The 26,295-nt window shown below is 43.2% G+C and overlaps 2 protein-coding genes and 1 pseudogene across 7 annotated transcripts; 2 read left to right on the forward strand and 1 right to left on the reverse strand.

The window, feature by feature from the left end:
- Positions 1 to 3,916: 3,916 nt before the first annotated feature.
- LOC129863267 (uracil nucleotide/cysteinyl leukotriene receptor-like) lies at positions 3,917 to 5,033 on the forward strand (annotated as a pseudogene).
- A 1,469-nt stretch (positions 5,034 to 6,502) lies between these two features.
- On the reverse strand, positions 6,503 to 9,261 carry LOC129863918 (zinc finger protein ZFP2-like). Its single transcript, XM_055936336.1, has 2 exons — positions 8,935 to 9,261; positions 6,503 to 8,633 (listed from the first exon to the last, which is right to left on the reverse strand). The coding sequence occupies exons 1-2, from the start codon at positions 9,131 to 9,133 to the stop codon at positions 7,036 to 7,038; spliced, it is 1,797 nt and encodes a 598-aa protein (XP_055792311.1). The 5' UTR covers positions 9,134 to 9,261; the 3' UTR covers positions 6,503 to 7,035.
- A 33-nt stretch (positions 9,262 to 9,294) lies between these two features.
- LOC129863917 (PH and SEC7 domain-containing protein 2-like) lies at positions 9,295 to 25,339 on the forward strand. 6 transcript variants are annotated; one of them, XM_055936330.1, is made up of 15 exons: positions 9,295 to 9,384; positions 10,330 to 10,628; positions 13,636 to 14,327; positions 16,204 to 16,294; positions 17,659 to 18,943; positions 19,135 to 19,215; positions 19,345 to 19,516; positions 21,098 to 21,187; positions 21,326 to 21,369; positions 21,605 to 21,777; positions 21,966 to 22,036; positions 22,177 to 22,322; positions 22,555 to 22,699; positions 24,430 to 24,576; positions 24,816 to 25,339. In XM_055936330.1, the coding sequence occupies exons 3-15, from the start codon at positions 13,791 to 13,793 to the stop codon at positions 25,098 to 25,100; spliced, it is 3,267 nt and encodes a 1,088-aa protein (XP_055792305.1). In that variant the 5' UTR covers positions 9,295 to 9,384; positions 10,330 to 10,628; positions 13,636 to 13,790; the 3' UTR covers positions 25,101 to 25,339. The 6 variants fall into 6 exon arrangements, with proteins under 6 accessions (XP_055792305.1, XP_055792306.1, XP_055792304.1 ...); XM_055936331.1 differs by lacking the exon at positions 9,295 to 9,384 and having other exon boundaries at positions 10,106 to 10,628; XM_055936329.1 differs by lacking the exons at positions 9,295 to 9,384; positions 10,330 to 10,628 and adding an exon at positions 10,635 to 13,030.
- The last annotated feature ends 956 nt before the right edge of the window (positions 25,340 to 26,295 follow it).

Below are 26,295 nucleotides of genomic sequence, written 5' to 3' on the forward strand. Positions count from 1 at the left end.
ATTAGGATGTGACCATTGAGCAAGTTGAGGAAGCTAAACTCCTAGGTATAAGATTGCATGGTCAATTACCATGGTCAAGTTATATTGACAGAGTTGTTGTGAAGATGGGGAGGGGTATGTTTGTTATTAAAATATGCTCTGTGTTTTTTACGCAAAAATCAACTGTACTAGTTGTTCAGGCTCTGGTCGTGTCCCATCTTGATCACTATCCAGAATATGTGAAGCAAAGAAAGACCTAGCAAAGTTGCAGCTTGCCCTTCACTGCACATGTAGAACTATCATCAACAACATGCCTGCCAGTCTTTCCTGGTTGAGGCTTGACGGGAAACTAACTGCATCTCTCCTAGTTTTTATGAGAAATATTACTGTGATGAAAATTCCAGATTGTCTGCATAATCAAATAAGATTCAGCTTAGACATCCATACGTACCCCATAAGACATGTCACCAGGGGTCTCTTCACAGTCCCCAAGTCCAAAACAAATTCACGCCAACGCACAGTATTATACAGAGCCACGATCACATTGAACTCCCTTCCATCTCCTATTACTCAAGCAAAAGCAAACTTACCTTTAAAAATGTATAAAACAACATCTCATGGCACAAGAGGGACTGTGAAATGACAAACACACGCACACCCAGACACACTTTATTCTTTAGTTGTATTGCTTGTATATCATTGTATTTTAAAATTGTGTGACTGTTCTTGACTATCAGTGTTTTGTTACTTGTGTTTTATGTTTTTGTGTGGACCCCAGGAAGAATAGCTGCTGCTTTGGCAAAAACTAATGGGGATACTAATAAAGCCTAATGGGGATCCGAATGAATTTTATTATATATCTAATAACCATAAACAAATTAATCAACTTATGTCATTCACTTTTTTTATTACACTACATTTCACCAGCTTCAGAAACAATAAAAACAACAGCAATACAAACAACAAAAATAAACATTCCTAATTAATTTCAATTATTTTAGACTCCACTGATTCCCCTTGAAGCATTAATTCACACTAATTAAATGAGCACCCAAAGCAACAACAGCTAAGCATGTTGAGTTAGAGAACCCAAGGGAAGTTTCCCTCTGCACTTCATCTCTCTCTCTCAGAGACTAACTAAACAGAATGGCAAAACCATCCCATGGGCATCATGACTGACTTCTGCATGGTGGGGATGTGACTTTCACACAAGATACTGTCTGTGGGAGAGGAGAAGCATGCAAACAATGTCTGGCATAATGTGCTCTTCAATTATGTGTCACTGTGACTTCAGGTAGTCACTTTTCTCTGAAGTATCCAAGAGAAGGGGATTCACAGTAAGTTAACTGAATGGCATCTCCTTTTAACCTATCAGTTTCATTGCTGGCGTTTTCAGCTAAATTGGTCATCTAATGACACGTTTCCTGAAACGCATAAGTGAAATGACAAGGAAATGACACGTAACTAAATCAGAATGGTATAATTAAAATGTATTTGACATTTGAAATGAGACATTTAAGTGATCTTATGGTTTGATCTTATGTCTGCAGTTGCATGATAAAAACAGAACCTTATCTTGTGGCTGGAGGTGGTGCTCAGAGCCCAGGGCTGAATGTGGCACACATCTGGGAATCTTGCCTTATATGAGCAAAATATGTCCTGTGTGAACATAGCACTAATGTAAACACAACCTTGGATTCAGTCACACAATGAAAGAACCTGGGTTGTGTTTCGACAGATGCTGTGGGGAATTGTAACCATTATAACCAAGATAAAACACTCAAAGTTAAACAGATGTGTGTGTGGATAGATTTCAATAACCATGTTTGCCCAAACAAATCAGACAGTAACAAATCAGACATACAAATTAGTAAACAAATAAGGTGACTCCTTCTGGACTGGATCCAGCTGTGTTTGACTTTCACTGTATGAGAAGCGTATTCATATATTTTAAAGACAACAAGCAATATCTGATTTCACAGTGACGTGTCATCTAATTCCAATTTGTAATTGAAAAAGGTTTCCTTCACTTGTGTCGATGTCTTTATTCATCTCCCTTTTTCCTTTCTGTTCCTTCGTAGTGGAATGAAAATGAAGAAAGAACACTGAGCTCTGTATGTGAGAGGTCATCTGAAAGGTTAAACAACCTCTTTGTGAGATCTGTTTCTGACATTCAGAGTATTAGGGATCTTCTTGCCATCTGTACAGAGAACAGACCAAAGACCCCATGTAGGCTGTGTCTCAACAACAGTGGCATACCTCAGTCAAACAATTAAGATAAAACATTTGTAGTTTTATAGCTAATCTCATTCAACACATTTTGCCATGAGAGTGAGAGACAATGTTGCCGTTTTAAAGCTACACTATATATACAATATACAAAATTAGTGAATTCGGCTATTTCAGCCACACCCGTTGCTGACAGGTGTATAAAATCGAGCACACAGACACGCAATCTCCATAGAGAAAAATTTGCAGTAGAATGGCCTTACTGAAGAGCTCAGGGACTTTCAACGTGGCACCGTCATAGGATGCCACCTTTCCAACAAGTCAGTTTGTCAAATTTCTGCCCTGCTTGAGCTGCACTGGTCAAATGTAAGTGGTGTTATTGTGAAGTGAAGTTGTGTCCATGTGCTCTTCTAATAACCGCTTTCTGTGCTCATGTAAGTGACTGACTGAAGGAATCCTCACTATCAGTAGCTGCAATGTGGTACGCCTTGACCTTTGTTTTGAGAACAAAAGATGTCTCAGTTACAAGGTCTCAGCTTGGAGAGAAGAAGCCTCGTGAGCTATTGGTCTGTCAAATGTTATGAACCAGTATTGGTCGGTCACATGAATCAAACAAAAACGGTAATGATGAATTCATTATGCTAAATCATGCAAATATAACTCGTCTTATATACAGCTGTACACAGACAACTGCTGGGACTGCCCCAGCAGAGCTCCTGATTGACATGTGTACTATGGTGCATTGAGTTGGTTGGAACCACTCCAGCGCGCTAATAATAAAAGGATGATTTATTTAAGATTGACTTTGAGTGCCCCTGGTGGTAATTTCCACGACGTGTGTAAGAATTTCCACAACACAACAACAGCTCAGCCGCAAAGTGGTAGGCCACACAAGCTCAGAGAAGCATAATCAACATGACACTGAATCAAGCTTGAGACAAGCAGTTTCTTAACCTTGATGTTAAAATATCTAGTGCTACACTATAAAAAACATATATATTTGTTCGCCATTTTAGATTTTAGGTCTCCAGTAAGGGATTGATCTAGGGACACACCAAGATAAGTTACACTTGTTTTAGATTCAATCTCCTTGCCGGCACAGTTTACTTTTATCTTGTCAGTATATATCCTAGGAAACAAAGAGAATACATACTGCGTGTTTACTTTGCATATACTCTACATTACAGGCATCTGCAAACAGGTGTCATGGCAAGTTTCAGTCCTTATTATGTGCACATGAACTAAAACGGAATGCACTCCCAGTTTACGTTTAAACAGTGTCCCATATTAAAAACATGTGGCAAGAGGAATTATTCAATATCAGACAACTCTATTCTGGAAACAAGTAAGCAGATTTATTTCTTAAGACAGATGTTAAGTCATGTTGAAGTTCAGTGACTAGAGGAAAAGATGCTAACAGGATATGTTTTATTACAAAGCATGATCAATGTCATGATATGTCAAAGTATTCAACTAGCTGTTAGAGATGTTGTGCCAAATCTGACTGTTTTATTCTTTGTTTGTCTAGATATAGAGTCCTCCTTGCCCTGTTGTCTGGTGTCCACTGAGTCTCCAACTAGTCCAGTCATCATGGAGGGGTGCTTCAAGTCATCCTTGTTCTACATCAACTCAAACTTGCTCTTAAATCTCTCACAAACCATTAAACTCCGGCATAGGGGACAAGAGTGTGTATGGGCAGTCTGAAGACATGCCAGCTGTACTCCTCTTCTACCTGGCGCTGCAGTTCATCAACATGTTCCTGGGGATCGCAGCCAACGTTATGGTGCTGTGGCCCTGCACAAGAACGGCTCTACCACCTCAGACATCTTCGTAATGCACCTTGCCATCCTGGACGCCTTCTTCCACCTCACCCCCACTCGGGAGGTTGCCAATATCGTCTACCGGACCACCAGCAGCACCTGGTACGTGCTGCGCTACTTCTACGGCGTCAAGGACTTCTTCTCCTGCGTCTGTCTGGATCGCTACATGGCCGTGCTCCATCCGATCACCTTCACAAGGCTCAAGGAGTGCCGCCACCGGGCTCTTCACGCTGGCCTATGCTACCGCCAAGTGCGTGGGCAACATCATGAACTTTGAGAAGGTCTTCACATTCAAGATCCTGGCGGCATTTGCCTTCATGGTATTCCGTAACGTCGCCATCCTGTGCGCCCGGAGGCAGTTTGAGCCGGGCCGCGACGAGATGCACCCCGTCAAGAAAAGAGCCTTTAACATGGTCCTTATCATCTTGGCAATCATTGTTTTTAACTACTTCCCTCCCGTGGCTCTGTTCCCATTCCAGCACTACTTCTCCCTGGATGTATTCCGCTGCTACATCCACCACATTGTCTTTGGCTTCAGGAACATCATCAGCAGCATCCAGCCTGTGCTTTACCTGTTCAAAGAGAATATACTACCACAGAAACCTGGCTCCTGCTGTACCGGAAATACAGTCAACTCAGGATGATTCCTCAACACACATACTGTACAGGTAGTTGTCTGGTTATTAGGGTGTGAATTTGTTTTGGTCTAAAACTGACTGAATGTAAGGTACTGATGAAGACACAAGATGTAGGTAGACTGCCAGTAGCAGTATCTCTCAGATTTAAGGTGAAACAACATTTGCATTTAAAAAATATATATATTTACTTACTTCATACTGTATGTCATATACGGGGATGGAAATGCATGAGGAAATAGACCTGTCAAGCAAATAAATGGAATAAAATGTTGACCATACTCTGTTATTTTGATATGTAGGCTAATGTCTTTGTATGCCAATGTCTTTGCATATGTTATTGCTTTTGTATCAAAGCTATTTAATAAAAAGTGAACACATACTATACTATGTCTGAGTGGATTATGCTTTTGCTTGTGTCTGTATACCAACTGATTTGAATGCTGGTGTCAGAATGATTTAAAAAAAAATATAACATTGTAGAAAGAAACACATATTTGAACCCTAGTTGCTAGTGGGGGTGGATGGAGACATGTTGGCTGGGTGAATGGAATGGAAAGCTATGAACAATCTGAGAGAAAAGAAGGGCCTTCTATGCCATCAAACGGAACATAAAATTCGACATACCAATTAGGATCTGGCTTAAAATACTTCACTCAGTTATAGAACCCATTGCCCTTTATGGTTGTGAGGTCTGGGGTCCACTCACCAACCAAGAATTCACAAAATGGGACAAACACCAAATTGAGACTCTGAATGCAGAATTCTGCAAAAATATCCTGTGTACAACGTAAAACACCAAATCATGCATGCAGAGCAGAATTAGGCCAATACCCGCTAATTATCAAAATCCAGAAAAGAGACGTTAAATTTACAACCACCTAAAAGGAAGCGATTCCCAAACCTTCCATAACAAAGCCATCACCTACAGAGAGATGAACCTGGAGAAGAGTCCCCTAAGCAAGCTGGTCCTGGGCTCTGTTCACAAACACAAACAGACCCCACAGAGCCCTAGGACAGCAACACAATTAACAAGACACAACCAAATCATAAGAAAACAAAAATATAATTACTTGACACACTGGAAAGAATTAACAATAAACTGCCCAAACTAGAATGCTATTTGGCCCTAAACAGAGAGCACACAGTGGAGGAATACCTGACCACACTGACTGACCCAAAATTAAGGAGCATAGCCTTGCTATTGAGAAAGGTCATCATAGGCAGACCTGGCTCTCAAGAGAAGACAGGGTATGTGCACACTGCCCACAAAATGAGGTGGAAACTGAGCTGCACTTCCTAACCTCCTGCCAAATGTATGACCATATTAGAGGCACATATTTCCCTCAGATTCACAAAGAATTCTAAAAAACAAATCCAATTTTGATAAACTCCCATATTTATTGGGTGAAATACCAGTGTGCTCCTTGTCCCAGAACCACCCAGAATGCCCCGCGCGGCCCATTGACATAGCATGGACGTTTCCCATCTCCGCAAAAGTATATATGCAGTTGCGAATGTTAGACTCCACATCGATCTGCAGGTTGAACATGGTGAGATTGTAGACTCCTACATTGATAGCTGTAAAATCGCCTGAACAAATTGCACTAACTACCTACTTTACAAGCTGATATTGTCTTTGGTATTACTGTGTAGCTACGTTTGCTAAATCGCCAAGAGAGAGCATTGCGGATTTCGTAGTCGACTTGAGCTGCAACAGACTTCCGCACCAATTTTCCATGTTGCTACCAACCTTATAACATCAAAATGAAACATTTGTTCATAAAAAATATTGTTCACACAGTGTTATTTAACACTGTAAATGAAAATAATGCGTGGTTTTGGGTGGATTATTCCTTTAATTACACTTTGAATAATAAATAGTTTTCAAAGTTTGGCATCATTCTTACCAAAAGAATGCAATATTCTAGTGAAACGTGTTGATTTGTTTAAACCATTCATTGTGAAAACAAACAGCATGTTCATAGATTAAATGAACTAGCTTGTCTCTAGGTAAAAGCCATTGCAACCAATTTGGGTGAATTTCATTATTTACACCTTGTACAAACTAAAATGCATGACATTCCTTTTAAGAAAATCTACATTTTCTTCGAGAATATGACTTAAAAGCTATGTACAGTGTTAGGAAACAACATTACCACTATATACATAGAAAGGCTCTACCACAAATGACAATTATTACCATAGTTTAATACTGGCAAAGACTAGCTCTAGGGCGACATCCACTAAAAGCAGTTTGCTGTCCTACTACTTGGGACAAATCTAAACTTAAGTTCTCATGAAATTCAGCATACATCAACATTAAATATCCATATATATTGCACTGTAACACATACAATAACATGAAAGTCTTAGTCCTCAATCTTTATTTCCAGGTTATGGGGAACATCAGTCCCACTGGTACTGCCCTCAATCTCCTCAGTCCTCATCTCCTCATCTCCATGAGTCTTCTGGTGCTTTTTGAGGGATGACTGGTCGGTGTAGGTCTTCCCACACTGGTCACAGGGGTAGACCTTCTCCTTGGTGTGGACCTGCTCGTGTCTCTTCAGATGGCCAGACCTACTGAAGCTCTTCCCACAGAAAGAGCAACTGTACAATTTCTCCCCGGTATGAGTCCTCAGGTGCAACTTGAGGCTGCTCGCCACACTGAAGCTTTTCCCACACTCTGAGCACGTGTATGGTTTCTCTCCTGTGTGCATCCGCTTGTGTATGGTGAGGTGGCCTGCCTGGCTGAAGGTCTTCTCACACAGGTCACAGTGGTACGGCCTCTCCCCTGTATGAATCCTGTAATGTGTTTTGAGGTCTCCCATACCATTGAACCTCTTGCCACACTGTACACAGCAGTAAGGCTTTTCCCCAGTGTGTATTCTCTGATGTATTCGCAGGTTACCTGCGTTGCTAAATGTTTTGGCGCACACAGTGCAACTGTATGGCCTCTCTCCTGTGTGAGTTCGTAAGTGGACTTTAAGCTGGTTGTGTTCACTGAAGCGCTTCCCACAATGTGGGCAGCAGTACGGTCTCTCTCCCGTATGAACACGCTTGTGTATTCTGAGCTGGCCCGGGTGACCGTAGTTCTTCCCACAGAGGTTGCAGCTGAACGGTCTCTCTCCTGTGTGAGTGCGCTTGTGGGACTTGAGCAGGTCTGCCCGGCCAAAGCGCTTGCCGCAGTAGTTGCAGCAGTGGGCCTTCTCGCCACTATGATTCCTCAGGTGAATGTTGAGGGAGCTCACTCGTCTAAATGTCTTCTCACACTGGGTGCAGTTGTAGAAGCCTTGTGTGTTTTTAGAGGGCTCTGTAGCGTGAGAGTTCAGAGTGGGTAAAATGCCCTCCCCTGTCGTCCCAGCAGGATCAGTTCCCATGTCAGGGTAGTATGTCAAGAAAGGATCTTCTTCTGGCTCAGACTCTCCAGTATCATTGTGACACAGCCTTCCCTCCGATTCAATAAAATGGCCACCCTCATCGTCTCCCATCTCCATGTGAATGTCAGACACTATGGTGACTTTGACATCACTGTCGCTGGAGTCCACATCTGTGTCCAGTGGTGACTGAAAATGTTCATCATACTCTTCAGGAATGATATAGCTCAACTCAGCACTCTCCATCTTAATTTGCTTAGATGCCAGGTTGAGAGGAGATGGGGGTTTTGAGAGGTCTATAGCATAGTCATCCTCCATATCAGGTTCTGTCTTTATGTTTTTGAAAATTAGGGTGGAAACCGCAGTGTCTGGGATGTTTTTGAGGCATTCTGGTTCCTGCTGAGCTGCTGGATCCATAATGGAGACAGACCCTCTGCTCTGAGGCATCTTGCCCTTGTGTTGTCTCCTGGAGCTCCTCCTCTCATCACCCTGTGTTTTGATTGGCTTATGGGATTGGCTGACAGATGAACGGCTGGAACATGTCTTCCTTGACGAGTCAGGGAGGTGAACGACGTCCTGGTTACTTCCAGGGTCTGGGCAACAACAAATACATGTTAAAAGTAAAAAATGTCCAACAAAGTCAGGGGATTACTATCTACTACAAGTTCCTAAATTGAAAGCTAGTTTGAAAGTACCACTGACAACAACTGTTGTCCATGGTTACAATGGGTGTTTGAAAAGGGACATGTAAAACATGCAACAGAGAGGGGTCAGCTAGGCTCGGTGGCCATCTTGGCAGCGTGTACCTCAAGATGGAACAACAAAGGACAGCTGCAACTAACGATAGCTGCACTGGCGATTATTATTTTGAAGCCAACTGCATTGTGTACGTACCCTTTACGATCGAATCCTTATTGTCTTGTTCGTGCAGCCTTCGTTTAAGATCCTCATTCTCACTTTCAATTCTTTGTATTTTGCCCTTGTACTCAGACAACGTTTGGTCCACTGACTCCAATATGTCACTTACTGTGGCTTTAAAAATCTCGTTCAGAGACGACTCCAAAAACACTTTTAAGTCTTTTGACTTTGCCATAATCTGCAAATAAATAGCATACAAATAAAATATTAAAACCTAAACTATCTTACGAGGTGGGTGTGGACGAGGTTGCTGCCGTGTCCGGAACAAAGCAGTAATCGTCGCGTGAAAGTGACGTGCCATCCCGTCAATGTGTCGTTCTCTCCCTAGTGCCTCTCCCTCTTTTACCGCCTCCGCAGTTAAGGAGTACGCATTGCATGTGTGTTACCGGTCGATTCAAGTGTAGTAGGCAACCAACCACCTGGCAGGTAAATTTATATGTTTAATGTTATACATGTGATACATTTAGTGCATTCTTTAGAGGGCGGCTTGTAGTAGCTTGTTTGTTGATTTGACACGTGTTTACAGTTCAAGAAGCATAGACCCAAGTCATACTTGTCACAACAACTAGCCCTGGCTACAAGCGGCGCGTCGTATGGGGCTTAACAACAACATAATTCATCAAGTCAACACATGCAAAATGGTTCTGTTTATCTTTTTTGTTATTTTGAGGTTTACATGGAACAATCCGTAGAAAAACACAGGGGGAATATGGTCCACTGGGACTCAAAAGTATTTGCTTCAAAGCATACCTACAGTAGTGCCCTGAGGCTCGACCAGTCCACTCCCTTGTGTCAGTCAAGACTTTCAGGAATGAAGTTGATCCACTCCGCTGACTTGTAGCTGTATGAGTGACAGAGTTATATTAAGCTGGCCCGGTTGGACCGGGCGTGACCGGTGAGGGAGGAGCGCCAAGCTCAAATCAAACAGCCATCTGCAGCGCTTGGTTATGTTGTCAACAAGACAGCATGATCCATCGTTCAGAAACATACATATATTTTCCATAAAATGTATGTTCACATTTTCAAACTAGTTTTCATTGGGAAGGCAGCTTAAGCTTTAAAAAACACAAACACAGAATCCTACTCATTCGTCCACCTTTTGTTTTGAGTCGACACCGCTGTCGGTCAGAACGAGGCAGCTGGCTCATGCCCGGGAGCAGCACGGTTCCAAAACGAATCCAATCACTTTTTACCCAGTGCAAACTATGCCTACCCGGGCCAGCATTATAGAATCCCCCCAATGTATGCTTGTGCTCATCTGTGTCTTTAGGCTGTGGGCGGGCCCAATGCTCTCGGGTGTCTTTTTGCTATTTCGCTCCCTGCCAATCACAATGTGGCTTTTCTTTCTTTTTGTTTCCCTGTTTTTGCAAGGCATATCCATGTTGCAGATGAGCAGAGGGAGGCGGAAGTCTGGGATCTGTTGCCTGGAGATGAGGTATCTCTCACAGAGGAGGAGTGGACTAGGACTTTCGACTTGCATGCATCCTCTGTGACACCCCAGGCTAGCGCTGTGTAAGTGAGAGAGGCTAGAAAACTTGTCATCTGAGGGATTACACCTTGTGCACTAAGCTGTCTGTCTACATGGCAATAAAGAGGTTTTCCCCCCCAGACTGACTTAAAGCCTTACTAACTGACTGGTCATATGATACCCCCTGAGAAGGCTTTAAAGGGTAAGTCCAAATCGACATTTACTAAGAAAATGGCAAGTGTTACTCTCTGAAAGTAGTTTGAGTTTTTAATGATCTCAGGCATGTTATTAGTTTTCTGACAGCAGTAGTGTTTATTATCTGGTGTTTCTGCACATTAATAATATATATTAACCTTGTTATCCTGTTGGTATTGATGGTTTCGTTCAAGTTTGTGGTTTGATTTCTCCATAGTTGTACTTGTCACGTGTGTTGTTGACGAGTCAATGTGGTTACAGTCAGTTTGGCATCTCACTCTGATAGACTGCCTCAACAGCTAGAAAGTCCAATGCATAGTGCCTGTCAATACAATGGTCCACTGGTAGGGGATGATCCACATAATCACTGGGACATCCACAAGTTAATGTAATGGTTCATCAGCTGCACTAAACCTTTGCCATTGCCTTGTCCCTGTTTATTAGACCTTAATTTCCTGAATTTGGTTAAAATACGCTCAACAAAAATATAAATGTAACATGCAACATTTTTAAAGATTTTACTGTGTTACAGTTCATATAAGGAAGTCAGTAAATAAAAATAAATAAATTAGGCCCTAATCTATGGATTTCACATGACTGGGAATACATATATGCATCTGTTGGTCATAGATACCTTAAAAAAATGGGACTCACAATGGGGCCTCAGGATCTCGTCACGGTATTTCTGTGCATTCAAATTGACATTGATAAAATGCAATTGTGTTCATTGTCTGTAGTTTATGCCTGCCCATACCATAACCCACCACCACCATGTGTCACTCTGTTCACAACGTTGACATCAGCAAACCGCGTGCCCACATGATTCCATACACGTGGTCTTTGGTTGGAGGTACTGCCAAATTCTCAAAAATTATGTTGGAGGTGGCTTATGGTAGAGAAATTAACATTACATTTTCTGGCAACATCTCTGGTGGACATTCCTGCAGTCAGCATGCCATTTGCACCCTCCCCGAAAACTTGAGACATCTGTGGCATTGTGTTGTGTGACGAGACGGCACATTTTAGTGGCCTTTTATTGCCCCCAGCACAAGGTGCACCTGTGTAATGATCATGCTGTTTAATCAGCTTCTTGATATGCCACACCTGTCAGGTGGATGGATGATCTTGGCAAAGGAGAAATGCTCACTAACAGGGATGTAAACAAATTTGTGCACAAAATGTGAGAGAAATGTGTTTTTTGTGCATATGGCACATTTCTGATATATTTTATTTCAGCTCATGAAACATGGGACCAACACTTTACATGTTGCGTTTCATATTATTGTTCAGTGTAGTAATGCTGGTAATTTAAAGGACACAACTGAAATCTGTGTCTTATTAACTGTAAGAACCTGAAGACTTAATCACCAGCAACATTCAAATCCAAGGTCAGAGATTATTGTTGTTATTACACCAAACAATAGATAGGCCAATATTGTGCCTGCATAAAGGGAACAATGTTCCACTAATTAGATAACTGTAACCTATGACCTGAATACCTTCAAATATTATATCTAAAGAAAGATGATGACTGTAAAGTCTTTATCCAGACTCCAATGTAAGAGTAATCTAGTTTGTACAACACACACATGGACCTTTATACAATCTCAGAGATCTGAAAATCACATTCACACAGATTCAATGAGGAAGTATGGGGTGCAAAAATAAAGTATTTATCTATCATTGTAAGTTTATACCGTTCTTTAATGTTTTTAAGTGGAGCGCCAGCCTAGCACCCTAACAGGAAATGAGAAGTGAGCACCCACACAGGAAGTGTGGCCAAGCACTGTCCCGGATGTTGGTTATGTGATGTGAGTAGACTATTGACAAAAAGGCTGAGAGACTGAAAGAGAGAAATGGAGTGAAAGTTTAAATAGAGGGAATAGGAGGTATATGAACCCTTTTCCGTGTCATCCTTCTTTTTATGACAGTGCAATTCTGAAGACTAGAGGCTTAGTATGAGGCTTCACATGAATTGTTACAAAAATGCTGTGTTTATATCAGGTAGTGTCCTTGATATGGATCAACAACATACTACTGTATATCTTCACTGATATCCTCAGGGTCGGTCCATGGACCATGACCTATACATGTACATCATGGTAGCTCAAGTTGATGGTTAGCAGTAGACATGAATATTTAGGATACAGTGAAACCGCTCACACCCCCACCATCTGGCTCTCACTCTCTATTTCTCTCCATCTATGCTCTCCAACTTCTCTCTCTTTCTGTAAAGGCTGCTCTTCTGTGGTCAGGAAGTAAATGCGCCTCTGTAATGTTTCAGCAAAAGTCATTGCAAAGCACATCCGCTGTGCCACGCCAAAAGACAGAGAAGTAAACAGGGTTTATAAAACAACCTCTTCCTTAAAATATATTAACTGGATAGTGTTTGGTATACAGAAGTGAATGGTGAGTGTTGGCTTACATTTTAATATGTTTAAGAGACACTGTTTGTCATTGAACTGTGCCTATTCGTGTATGATGTGTGAGAGTGACATGATTTACCGCTGGTCTAAATTTTAGGATGTTGGCTTTCGGTCAATTGAAAGAGTGTTAATCTCACACCCTAGTCCATTTTTTTTTTTTTTTTATAATACAATTTACAAATTTAAATTTCACACTGTAATATTCTTGATATATGAGTCAGGTAGGCAGTGTTGAGGAGTAGATTTTAGCCTGCAGAGTAGTATTTCCTCCTGGATTTACTGTAACTGTTTAGATTGGATTTCATTTGGCAGATGACTCAGTTTACCACATATGTTTATTTATAAACAAGTGCCAGAATGATTGATCTCCTCAATGTGTACTTAAAGAGAACCCGTCTTTAGCTAAACATATTGTCTTACTGATTTATTTTCATTTGAACATTAGCCCTTTACAAACACTACTTGTTTGACATTACTGTGGGAATTTATGAGCGAGTCACTTGTTAGTTTGAATGGATGTATGTATGTTTTGCCATATTTTATTGTACATGAATGTTCTTGCTTTACGGGCCTCGTGCACATAACTAGGGCAGCACCGGAAGCTAACCAACCACATGAGTCAACCATGACAGCATCACTTTGACCTAATTCCAAGATGGATGCCCTGCCCAGCACAGGAAGGAACAAGACTAAACTAAGTTGAGACATATCTCTCTGATTAGGACTGAGTGAAGAGAGAGGTTATGGAGGGGTCTAGGGTGCGCTCTCCTCTCCCAGACCTCAGGGAGCCAGACAGCCAGACATGGCCCAATATGGATCTCCCACTACAGAGCAGGCCACTGGAGGAGGCTATTGGGTGGAGAGAGATGGAGGAGCAAGTGAACCAGATGGACAGGGAGGAAGAGGATAACTCTCATCAGACTGGAAGGACTGAGGAGCCAGAGGAGCACTGGGATTCCATGACTTTACCTGTGCACCCCATGATCCATCCCAGTGTCCCTCTGTCCTTTGCCACGGTGCAGTGGGACATAACCGACCCCTCCCCTGACATGCCCTACCCCATGACTGACAACAGCTCAGCCGATGAGCTGGACTCCAGTGGAGCGGCCAGTCTGGACTGGACTGTGAGTCCCCTGTCCCACCACCACCAGCAGCAGCAACATCAAACCTGTGTGACAGGAATCAACATAGAGCTGTCTGTCCAGGAGAAGACACATAATCACAACGGACCGGAGCAACAGCTGCCTTTGGACACAGACCAGAGTGAAAGCTCCCCTCGGGTACGTCAGGCAGAAAGGAAAGGATTGTGGTTATGTGTCTGTTGTCATTTGAGATTATGTTGCTGTGTGTTTGTGTGCATTTGTGGACCTTTATTTCCTGTGTGCATGTGTGTTTGTCTGTGAAAGTACAAGAGAAAGAGAGTATTTAGGATGAGAAATAGCTCTACCTCTGTCTATTCATAGATTATATACCAGCATTTAGGTTTCAGTCGTAGGTTGAAATGAAGTGGATGGAATATACCGTTATACAGTACCAGTCAAACGTTTGGACACACTTAATCATTCAAGGGTTTTTCTTTATTTTTACTATTTTCTACATTGTAGAATAATAGTGAAGACATCAAAACTATGAAATAACACATATGGAATCACGTAGTAACCAGAAAAGTGTTAAACATATCAAAACATATTTTAGATTCTTCAAAGTAGCCACCGTTTGCCTTGATGACAGCTTTGCACACTCTTGGCATTCTCTCAACCAGCTTCATGAGGTAGTCACTGGAATGCATTTCAATTAACAGGTGTGCCTTGTTAAAAGTTAATTTGTGGAATTTCTTTCCTTAATGCATCCGAGCCAATCAGTTGTGCTGTGACAAGGTAGGGGTGGTATACAGAAGATAGCCCTATTTGGTAAAAGACCAAGTCCATATTATGGCAAGAACAGCTTTAAGACAAGAAGCTCAGTCAATCCAGAAAATTTCAGTCGCAAAACCATCAAGCACTATGATGAAACTGGGTTTCATGAGGACCACCACAGGAAAGGAAGACCAAGAGTTACCTCTGCTGCGGAGCATACGTTCATTAGAGTTACCAGCATCAGAAATTGCAGCCCAACTAAATGCTGCACAGAGTTCAAGTAACAGACACATCTCAACATCAACTGTTCAGAGGAGTCTGCGTGAACCAGGCCTTCATGGTCGAATTGCTGCAAAGAAACCACTACTAAAGGACACCAATAATAAGAAGAGACTTGCTTTGGCCAAGAAACACGAGCAATGGACATTAGACCGATGGAAATCTGTCCTTTGGTCTGATGAGTCCAAATTTGAGATTTTTGGTTACAATCGCAGAGTCTTTGTGAGACGCAGAGTAGGTGAATGGATCATCTCCGCATGTGTGGTTCCCACCGTAAAGCATGTAGGTGTGATGGTGTGGGGGTGCTTTGCTGGTGACACTGTCAGTCATTTGTTTAGAATTCAAGGCACACTTAACCAGCATGGCTACCACAGCATTCTACAGCAAAACGCCATCCCATCTAGTTTGAGCTTAGTGGGACTGTCATTTGTTATTTAACAGGACAATGACCCAAAACACACATCTAGGCTGTGTAAGGGCTATTTGACCAAGAAGGAGAGTGATGGAGTGCTGTATCAGATGACCTGGCCTCCACAATCACCTGACCTCAACCCAATTGAGATGGTTTGGGATGAGTTGGACCGCAGAGTGAAGGAAAAGCAACCAACAAGTGCTCAGCATATGTGGGAACTCCTTCAAGGCTGTTGGAAAAGCATTCCAGGTGAAGCGGGTTGAGAGAATGCCAAGAGAATGCAACGCTGTCATCAAGGCAAAGCGTGGCTACTTTGAAGACTCTAAAATATATATAATATATACATTTATTTTGGTTACTACATGTTTCCATATGTGCTATTTCATAGTTGTGATGTCTTCAATATTATTCTACAAAGTAGAAAATAGTAAAACTAAAGAAAAACCCTTTAATGAGTAAGTGTGTCTTAGCTTTTGACTGGTACTGTACATATCAGTCATCTGAGAGCCAGGTCCCTTCTGTCTGAGTGCTGATCATCCCACCTCTTTATCAATCACAAGTTTTCCCCAGCTCGATGTTTATTGTTGACAGCTGCTTTTGCAATTCCAGGCATGTGATACACCACGGCCATATGTGGAGGAGCATGCAGCACACACACAGGAAGTGGAGGCTTCAGCACAAGACCTATTTGAGGACCATGGTGAGTGCAGACCGAAGTCATTTTCGCAAATGCACCATGGGCATACTCTAAGATTTTATTTTAACAGGTGTAGACATATTCTGATAGTTGCTACCCCTTCAAATGCATTTGACCTCTCACCTCTCACTTTGACTTGATCATATACACTGCTCAAAAAAATAAAGGGAACACTTAAACAACACAATGTAACTCCAAGTCAATCACACTTCTGTGAAATCAAACTGTACACTTAGGAAGCAACATTGATTGACAATAAATTTCACATGCTGTTGTGCAAATGGAATAGACAAAAGGTGGAAATTATAGGCAATTAGCAAGACACCCCCAAAAAAGGAGTGATTCTGCAGGTGGTGACCACAGAACACTTCTCAGTTCCTATGCTTCCTGGCTGATGTTTAGGTCACTTTTGAATGCTGGCGGTGCTCTCACTCTAGTGGTAGCATGAGACGGAGTCTACAACCCACACAAGTGGCTCAGGTAGTGCAGTTCATCCAGGATGGCACATCAATGCGAGCTGTGGCAAAAAGGTTTGCTGTGTCTGTCAGCGTAGTGTCCAGAGCATGGAGGCGCTACCAGGAGACAGGCCAGTACATCAGGAGACGTGGAGGAGGCCGTAGGAGGGCAACAACCCAGCAGCAGGACCGCTACCTCCGCCTTTGTGCAAGGAGGTGCACTGCCAGAGCCCTGCAAAATGACCTCCAGCAGGCCACAAATGTGCATGGTAGCGCCTCCATGCTCTGGACACTACGCTGACAGACACAGCAAACCTTTTTGCCACAGCTCGCATTGATGTGCCATCCTGGATGAACTGCACTACCTGAGCCACTTGTGTGGGTTGTAGACTCCGTCTCATGCTACCACTAGAGTGAGAGCACCGCCAGCATTCAAAAGTGACCAAAACATCAGCCAGGAAGCATAGGAACTGAGAAGTGGTCTGTGGTCACCACCTGCAGAATCACTCCTTTTATGGGGGTGTCTTGCTAATTGCCTGTAATTTCCACCTTTTGTCTATTCCATTTGCACAACAGCATGTGAAATTTATTGTCAATCAGTGTTGCTTCCTAAGTGGACAGTTTGATTTCACAGAAGTGTGATTGACTTGGAGTTACATTGTGTTGTTTAAGTGTTCCCTTTATTTTTTTGAGGAGTGTAGTATGTAGAGTGCATAATTGGGGAAAACAGGCTCGTTCTAATGACTGGAGTTGAAAAGTGGAATGGTAACAATTACATCAAACACCTGGTTTCCAGGTGGTTGATGCCATTCTATTTGCTCCCTTTCGGCCATTATTTTGAGCCGTTCTCCCCTCAAAAGCCTCCTGTGATATTGACTTGGTCAATATTAACATGGGTATCTGTGTGTTTAGACTCTCTTTCAGGGAGATGCCCATGGCCAGAGGAAGGGATAGGACAGTCTGTGACAGAGGAGACTATCACACCCTCTGACATAGATCCTAGCTCTGTACAGACAGGAGAGTCCGAGACTAGGCCGGATAGTGAGAGTTTAGGCTCTGTGCCGGGAGAGAAACAGGAACTAGTCCTGACTATACAGATCAACCCAGAGCAAGGATCCAGCTCTACGGACTATGAGGAGAAGGAGGAGGAGCAGACTGTGACTAATTTATCTTATAATGGAGATTGTGACGGGCAGACAGAACAGATAGGACAGTCAGAGGGGAGGGAACAGTCGAACAGTGAGGAGGAATCGGAGATGATAGAACTCTTAGAGCACCTGCTTGAGCCAGCTGAACAGAAAGAACAGTCAATATTCTCAGAGAAGTCTGAACACAGTGGGCAGTCAGAGCCTAACCACACAGAACAGAGTGAATACGGGAACAATACCGAGACAACAGAGCAGCCAGAAGATTCTGAGAAACTTCTAGAGTCTGACCAGGTAGAGCATTCAAATCAGTCAGGGAAGGAAGAACAACAAACTGAAGAGGCCCATTTACAACATGCAGAACAGTCAGAAGTGACAGACCAGTCAGAACAATCAAAAGAATCAGAGCAGACGCAACAGCCAGAACAGACAGAATGTTTAGAATCAAAACAGACACAACATTCTGAGCAAACTATGCACTCAGAGCAGACAAACTTTTCAGTGCAGGCAGAACCACAAACAGAACCGTCACAGCAGACGGAACACTCTGAAGATTCTGAGCAGTCAAAACAATCAAGGGAGATGGAGCAGACGGAGCAGTCCGAGCAGACGGAACAGTCAGAGCAGACGGAGCAGTCCGAGCAGACAGACAACAAACCAATACATTCAAAGCAGTTAGAAGAATTACTTTTCCTTTGCACAGAGGAGCTTGAACAGACAGAGCAGTCAGACCAGACAGAAGACCAGAAACACTCAGGGGCTGAACAGCCAGCGCAGACTGCACTGACTGAGTCGACAGAAGAGCTTGAGCAGACAGAGCAGGTAGAACAATTGGAACAGAAAGTTTGTACAGAGGATTCATGTTTGCCGCCCAGGGAAGGAAGTGGAGAGCAACTGGAGTCTCAGGTACAGCAGACAAAGGTCTCAGAACCAGTGGTGGTCCATATGAATGGTGGAGGTTTGGACAGGGAGAGGGCCTGCAGGCTGGCTGAAAGACTCTACAGGCTGGACGGGATCTACAAGACAGATGTGGTCAAACACCTGGACAAAGAGTAAGACCAAAGGCTGCAAAACATGGAGTGGCCAAACGTTACATTACATAGGTCTTATGCAGTAGTAACTATCAGGGTAATGATCCATGCTAGTAAGTACTTTCTGAGTTTTTTTTCTCATAATGTGTCACCTTGAATCATGAACTTGACCTGTCTTCCTGTCTTTGTCTCCCGGCCCCTCTCTAATTCAGCAATGACTTTAGCCGAGCCGTTGGTGAGGAGTACCTGAAGTTCTTTGACTTCACCGGTCAGAGTCTGGACCAAGGCCTGAGGTAAGTCCTTCACACTTTCTAATTAGATTTTTCCTGGTTCCCCATAATAGTAACAAGTAATGGTCTCAAATTAGCATCTTCCATCTGTAAATGATCTTATATTTCCTCTATTTTGCCCTCCTCTCTCAGGTCTTTTCTGAGGGTGGTGGTGCTTATCGGTGAGACCCAGGAAAGAGAGCGGGTGCTGCAGCATTTCTCCTGTCGATTCCAGCAATGCAACCCTCACACCTTCTCCTCTTCCGGAGAAGTACTCACACTCACCTGTTCTGTGATGCTCCTGAACTCTGATCTGCATGGACAGGTGAGTCCCCACTGCACTGCAAACGTGTAGGTATTTAGGGTTTTGAATGTATACACAGTTAAACCAGGGGAGAACCATCCTCCTTAGTGAATTTCAGAAAAATTAAAAGAATGAAACAAAACAAAGGTATCCTTTTTAGATAAAACTATACTAAATATTTTCAAGTCACCAAATATTTGATTAAAATACACCGTTTTGCAATAAAAGTCTACCGTAGCCTCAACAGCACTCTCTAGGGTAGCACCATGATGTAGCCGGAGGACAGCTAGTTTCCATCCTCCTCTGGGTACATTGACTTCAATACAAAACCCATGGTTCTCATCCCCTTCCATAGACTTACACAGTTATGACAACTTCCGGAGGACATCCTCCAACCTATCAGAGCTCTTGCTGTATGAACTGACATGTTTTCAACTCAATCAAAGGATCAGAGAATGAATCTAGTATTGAAAGCATAAGCTACAGCTAGCTAGCACTGCAGTGCATAAAATGTGGTGAGTAGTTGACTCAAAGAGAGAGAAAGACAATAGTTAAACAGTTTTGAACAAATTAATTTCTTAAAAAATGGAGAAGCAAAAGAGAGCGAGAGCTAGCTATATTTCATTGTCTTTTTTTTAACTTACCTATCTAGCGAATTCAGCTAGCTAGTTTAGCCTACTCAAACTCCTGGCTCAAACAGAGAGGGATGCTATGTTAGCTGGCAATGGCTATCCAACACTGTAACCTTTCTAAGTCAAGGTACACTTTTGGTTTGATTTATTCCGAACGGGGCCCACCTGTGTAACTGCTAAACTGCTTGCTGTACCCTGTACTGCAAGATTGTAGCGGGTTTATTGAGAGTTAGTCAATATAGCTAAGTATTTTAACTATGTCGTTAGACTACATCGTTATCACCATATTAGCTATGTGTAGAGGTAATGGTATGACGTTTTGTTTTGGAAAGGTTTTTTTGCTTGGTCAGCTACTGTATTGTGCACTGAAGTTGAAAGGAAAATGTGAGAGGAGGAGAGCGTGTAGATGCGAGAAGGAATTATACAATGAGCAAATGATCATGCTGTTGGTATGTGGCTTCTATGTGGCTGCTATGAATTGAACTGTTTGTGGTGATCAAGGGCTTATTTATTCGGCCGATTCTGTTGAAATACATTTCTTAAACGGAAGAAAACGGAATGAAACGGAGTTAAACATACCTGAATTTGGCCTATAGAAACTCTCGTTTGCGAGTGTTGGACTACTGATTACACCTTAGATCAGCTAGACGCAGGCAAGAGTGTGCAAGGAAGTATTGAATGTGTCACGGTCTATCACCTTGATTACTGAATAATGTCTCTAGACCTGTGCACCTACGTTGTAAACTTTAATTTGTTGTCTAGGTTGTAGCAACCTCATAATGGGTATAGGGAAAATGTGAGTATCATGTAGTAGCCTAAACCTATCGCTGTTACATTGAACTGGGTGAATGGAATATGAATGACAGTCATCCAATATGCTGTAATAGAAATAAGATCATCCTCATTAAAAAAAATATTAAACAGCACCGACCGCTACTGAGTTAAACATTGTTTTTGTGTTTGTCCTCAGAATGTGGGCAAACCCATGTCTGTGTCCAGCTTCGTGTCCAACCTGGATGGGATGAATGAGGGTGAGAACTTCAGTAAGGAGCTGTTGAAGGTAAGATTATCCTTCTCATTCTACACCTACTCAATATTTCAGTAGATACTGTTGACTGAAAGATCAGTGTCTATAGCAGTCTGAAGTAGCCCGTTTTCATGGAAGACTTCAGCGTCCTTTCTCTTGTTTCTTTCTCAGGCTCTCTACAACTCCATTAAGAATGAGCCTCTAGAATGGGCAGTGTAAGTAGTCTGACTTAAAAACAAGGTAGTGGGTAGCATTATTCTATACTATTTACCACCACCTTTTCAGTCTCCCCTTGGACATCGCTGATTTACACACAGCTTCCTCTTCATGTTGCTTTCTCCAATATATTGTGGTTGTGTTACACCTCTCATATTTTCATTGTTTTTTAATTTCCTCTCTGTTGCTTCTTCATTCCTCCCCTCCCCTCATCTCGTCAATCGCCCTGTTCAGTGATGAGAAGGAACTGAAGAGCTCCATGTTGTTGGCGGAGGATGCTAAAGAGGACGCACCCCTGCGCTCCAAGAGCAACCCGTTCCAAGATGTGCCGCATGACAAGAAGGCCACAGTGTTCAAACAGAGCTTCCTCAAACGCAAGGCCCACGCTGACATCGATGGCAAACGCAGTGAGTTGGACTGTGACACTGTTTGCACGGAACCATAGGAACTCAAATATCAGGGCAATAAAGTGTGTACAAGAGCGTCATATAGTGTTTTGATAAATCATCAGTCTGGTGAAATGATTTAGGGTGTGAGTGTCTTTGAGAAGCATCCTTTGACCTCAGGAGTGATGTAATGTCACTGTGTGTGACAGCTCCTTGGGGGAAGAGAAGCTGGAAGATCTTCTATGGAGTGCTGAAGGGAATGGTCCTCTACTTACAGAAGGTTAGAGTCTCCTCCTCTCCCTCATCTTGTCACCTCTTATTCCATACTTTCCATATCACAGCCTCATGATAATGTTCTGGATGCCTTTCACACGAATCCCTCACTGATTGTTACCCTATACAACCTCTCCTCCCCCTCAGGATGAGTACACGATGGAGTGGCAGAGTACAGAGGAGGTGGTCAGTGTGCACCATGCCCTGGCAGAGCAGGCAGCAGACTACACTAAGAGACCACACGTCTTCCGCCTGCAGACCGCTGACTGGAGGGTCTTCCTCTTTCAGGCCTCGTGAGTCTATGTAGTGTGTATGTTTGAGAGACCGGAACTATATCCATGTGGTATTGGAGTTGTGAATTTACATTTGTCACACAAAGGACTAATGTGTTTGACTGTTTGGCGGTGTGAAGCAACAATCGAATCAATCAGGATGCAGCAGTCCAATAATCCTGTGACTTTGTATACAAAGATATGATTAGATATGTTATGTCTTCTATGTGCACGGTTCCCTTGTTGTCCCCAGCTCCACAGCAGAGATGATTTCATGGATTAGCCGTATCAACCTGGTGTCAGCCCTACACTCCTCTCCACCCTTCCCTGCTGCCGTGGGCTCTCAGAGGAAGTTCTGCAGACCCATCCTGCCAGCCTCGCAGTCTGCACACACACTGGTACTGTACTCACATACCCCCTTGGTTCACTCTCTGTAGTCCCAACTGCTTTGTTTTAGTACATTATGTATTCATCTTTGTGGGTGTGATATTTAGGAGTCTAGTAGTACATTGAGACTGTGAACTCAGCAAAAAAAGAAACGTCCTCACTGTCAACTGCATTTATTTTCAGCAAACTTAACATGTGTAAATATTTGTATGAACATAACAAGATTCAACAACTGAGACATAAACTGAACAAGTTCCACAGATGTGACGAACAGAAATGGAATAATGTGTCCTTGAACAAAGGGGGGGTCAAGATCAAAAGTAACAGTCAGTATCTGGTGTGGCCACCAGCTGCATTAAGTACTGCAGAGCATCTCCTCCTCATAGACTGCACCAGAATTTCCAGTTCTTGCTGTGAGATGTTACCCCACTTCCACCAAGGCACCTGCAAGTTCCCGGACATTTCTGGGGGGAATGGCCCTAGCCCTCACCCTCCAATCCAACAGGTCCCAGACGTGCTCAATGGGATTGAGATCCGGGCTCTTCGCTGGCCATGGCAGAACACTGACATTTCTGTCTTGCAGGAAATCACACACAGAACGAGTAGTATGGCTGGTGGCATTGTCATGCTGGAGTGTCATGTCAGGATGAGCCTGCAGGAAGGGTACCACATGAGGGAGGAGGATGTCTTCCCTGTAACGCACTGCATTGAGATTGCCTGTAATGACAACAAGCTCTGTCCGATGACGCTGTGACACACCGCCCCAGACCATGACGGACCCTCCACCTCCAAATCGATCCCTCTCCAGAGTACAAGCCTCGGTGTAACGCTAATTCCTTTGATGATTAACACGAATCCGACTATCACCCCTGGTGAGACAAAACCGCGACTCGTCAGTGAAGAGCACTTTTTGCCAGTCCTGTCTGGTCCAGCGAAGGTGGGTTTGTACCCATAGGTGACGTTGTTGGCGGTGATGTCTGGTAAGGACCTGCCTTACAACAGGCCTACAAGCCCTCAGTCCAGCCTCTTTCAGCCTATTGCGGACAGTCTGAGCACTGATGGAGGGATTGTGTGTTCCTGGTGTAACTCGGGCAGTTGTTGTTGCCATCCTGTACCTGTCCCGCAGGTGTGATGTTCAGATGTACCGATCCTGTGTCGGTGTTGTTACACGTGGTCTGCCACTGCGAGGACGATCAGCTGTCCATCCTGTCTCCCTATAGCGCTGTCTTAGGCGTCTCACAGTACGGACATTGCAATTTATTGCCCTGGTCACATCTGCAGTCCTCATGCCTCGCAGCATGCCTAAGGCACATTCACGCAGATGAGCAGGAACCCTGGGCATCTTTCTTTTGGTGTTTTTCTGAGTCAGTAGAAAGGCCGCGTTAGTGTCCTACGGTTTCATAACTGACCTAATTGCCTACCGTCTGTAAGCTGTTAGTGTCTTAACGACCGTTCCACAGGTGCATGTTCACTAATTGTTTAGGGTTCATTGAACAAGCATGGGAAACAGTGTTTAAACTCTTTACAATGAAGATCTGTGAAGTTATTTGGATTTTTACGAATTATCTTTGAAAGACAAGGTCCTGAAAAAGGGACATTTCATTTTTGCTGAGTTTATGTACTCTAGTTGTGCTGGGCCAGGTAGGGTAATCTGATACTAGATCTATGGTTAGGGACACTTTCTACCTGGAGTGTGTTCTGAGCCTGTTCACTGAACTTGGCTCTCTGCTGCCCCCTGCAGGAGAGACAGCTACAGTCCCATGCAGGCATGCTGGAGTCCTTCCAGGAAGACCTGGCCTACCTGCAGCAGAGTCTCCCTGACGGGCGCAGGGCCAAAGCCAAGGAGATGGAGGAACACAGAGTCAGAGAGGAGTACCTGCAGCATGAGGTGTGTGTGTGTGTGTGTGTGTGTGTGTGTGTGTGTGTGTGTGTGTGTGTGTGTGTGTGTGTGTGTGTGTGTGTGTGTGTGTGTGTGTGTGTGTGTGTGTGTGTGTGTGTGTGTGTGTGTGTGTTATATCTGCATATGGGATTGATCACAATGTTAAGCTCTGTGACGTTATCGTAATGCAGGCTACATTTTTTCCCCCTTCACTCTATTAGATGTCTCATTCCTTCCTCTTCCTACAGATATGTCGCTACGAGGCCTACATCCAGATGCTGGAGGTCTGGAAGGGTTTGAACCAGTCAACCGAGACTGAGGTGGGAACCAGTGAGCTCAACCTGTTTGACAGAGCTGTGTGTAAGGACACAGTGGATGAGGAAGGGGAGGAGGGAACCCTGAAGAAGTCCCACTCCAGCCCCTCCTTGGATCTGGAGATGGCCTCGCAACCCGTGGTCAAAGTTAAACGCAACATCTCGGAGAGACGGACCTATCGCAAGATCATCATACCGAGACGCAACCAGGACATATGAGGGCAGGTGTCCAAAAGTGAGACACATATAACTCTGACATGACTTTTCAATGGCTTTTTTTAGGACAGGGACAGTGTGTTACTTCCAAGCACTGTCCTTTTTAAGTTTTCATTTTCAGCTTGCACTTATTCAGCAAGAAGGCAAAGGTCAATAAAACAGAATGCCTCCCTTTAGGGAACTTGCTTGAGTCCTTTTGTTTGTTACATTCTCTCTTCATAAGATAAAAGTATTTTAGTTCATGTTTGTGCACTTTCAATTTAACAAAATTAATTGAACCTCAGAAGTCGATGTTTCATGCTGACGGGTCAAAAAGAGTAATAGAATGATTGTCTCCTAACGATTTTGATCCCTCAAAACACACATGGACCTACCTAAACCTTTGAATTTGCTGTGATATGTTGAGATACCTATTTATTTATATTAGAAATGTGTCCCTGCAGTTACAAAATCTTACTCGTTTGCTCTGTATGGCCAGTGTGGAACTCTAGCCACATGAGGGTGCTATACAACAGTTTATCACACATCAAATAAAAAAGTAGGCATTAAACAGTTAGAAAAATAATCTAAATTATGTCAGAATGCTCATTCTAGTTATGCAGTCTTGTATCTTCTATGTCATTTTATATAAACATATTTGGATTTCATCTCCATGAAAGACTACCATCACATTTCACTGTAAATTTCACCATTTTTTGATTAGGCTTCTTGAGTTTAGAATTAAAACAGTTAAATTATCTATCTCAGTTCTTTGAGCTGCCAGTCACGTATGCCCTTGTCAATAAGAATGGCGAAAAGGGATTTCATCGTTTTTTGATCTCTCGTGGCACGTGGAGGAATTCTGGGCCCTTCTTTTTCAGAGGGAGATCTTCAGCCGCGGTCAGAACAGGATGTTTCAGAAGACCCTCACATTCCTCCTTAATGTCACTGTTATGGATGACACACAGGAATGTGATGTGGCAATAGGTAAAACAGTGGGGGGCACAGACAATACAGATGGGACAAACCTTTTCTGACTGGGCTAGTCTCTTCAGGATCAAGACTAGTATCTTGAACAGGAACATGCATACATTCAGAAATACATTATGCATCATTTGCTTGGGCACCACGTTTATCCTGGCATACTAAGGCCCAGAGTTTCTCTTGTTCAGGTCATCTGGTAATGACAAGTTAAGGACCCTTGTCATGAGACATGGGT

Source organism: Salvelinus fontinalis, chromosome 10 (genome assembly GCF_029448725.1).
Source record: "Salvelinus fontinalis isolate EN_2023a chromosome 10, ASM2944872v1, whole genome shotgun sequence".
Taxonomy (NCBI): Eukaryota; Metazoa; Chordata; class Actinopteri; order Salmoniformes; family Salmonidae; genus Salvelinus; species Salvelinus fontinalis.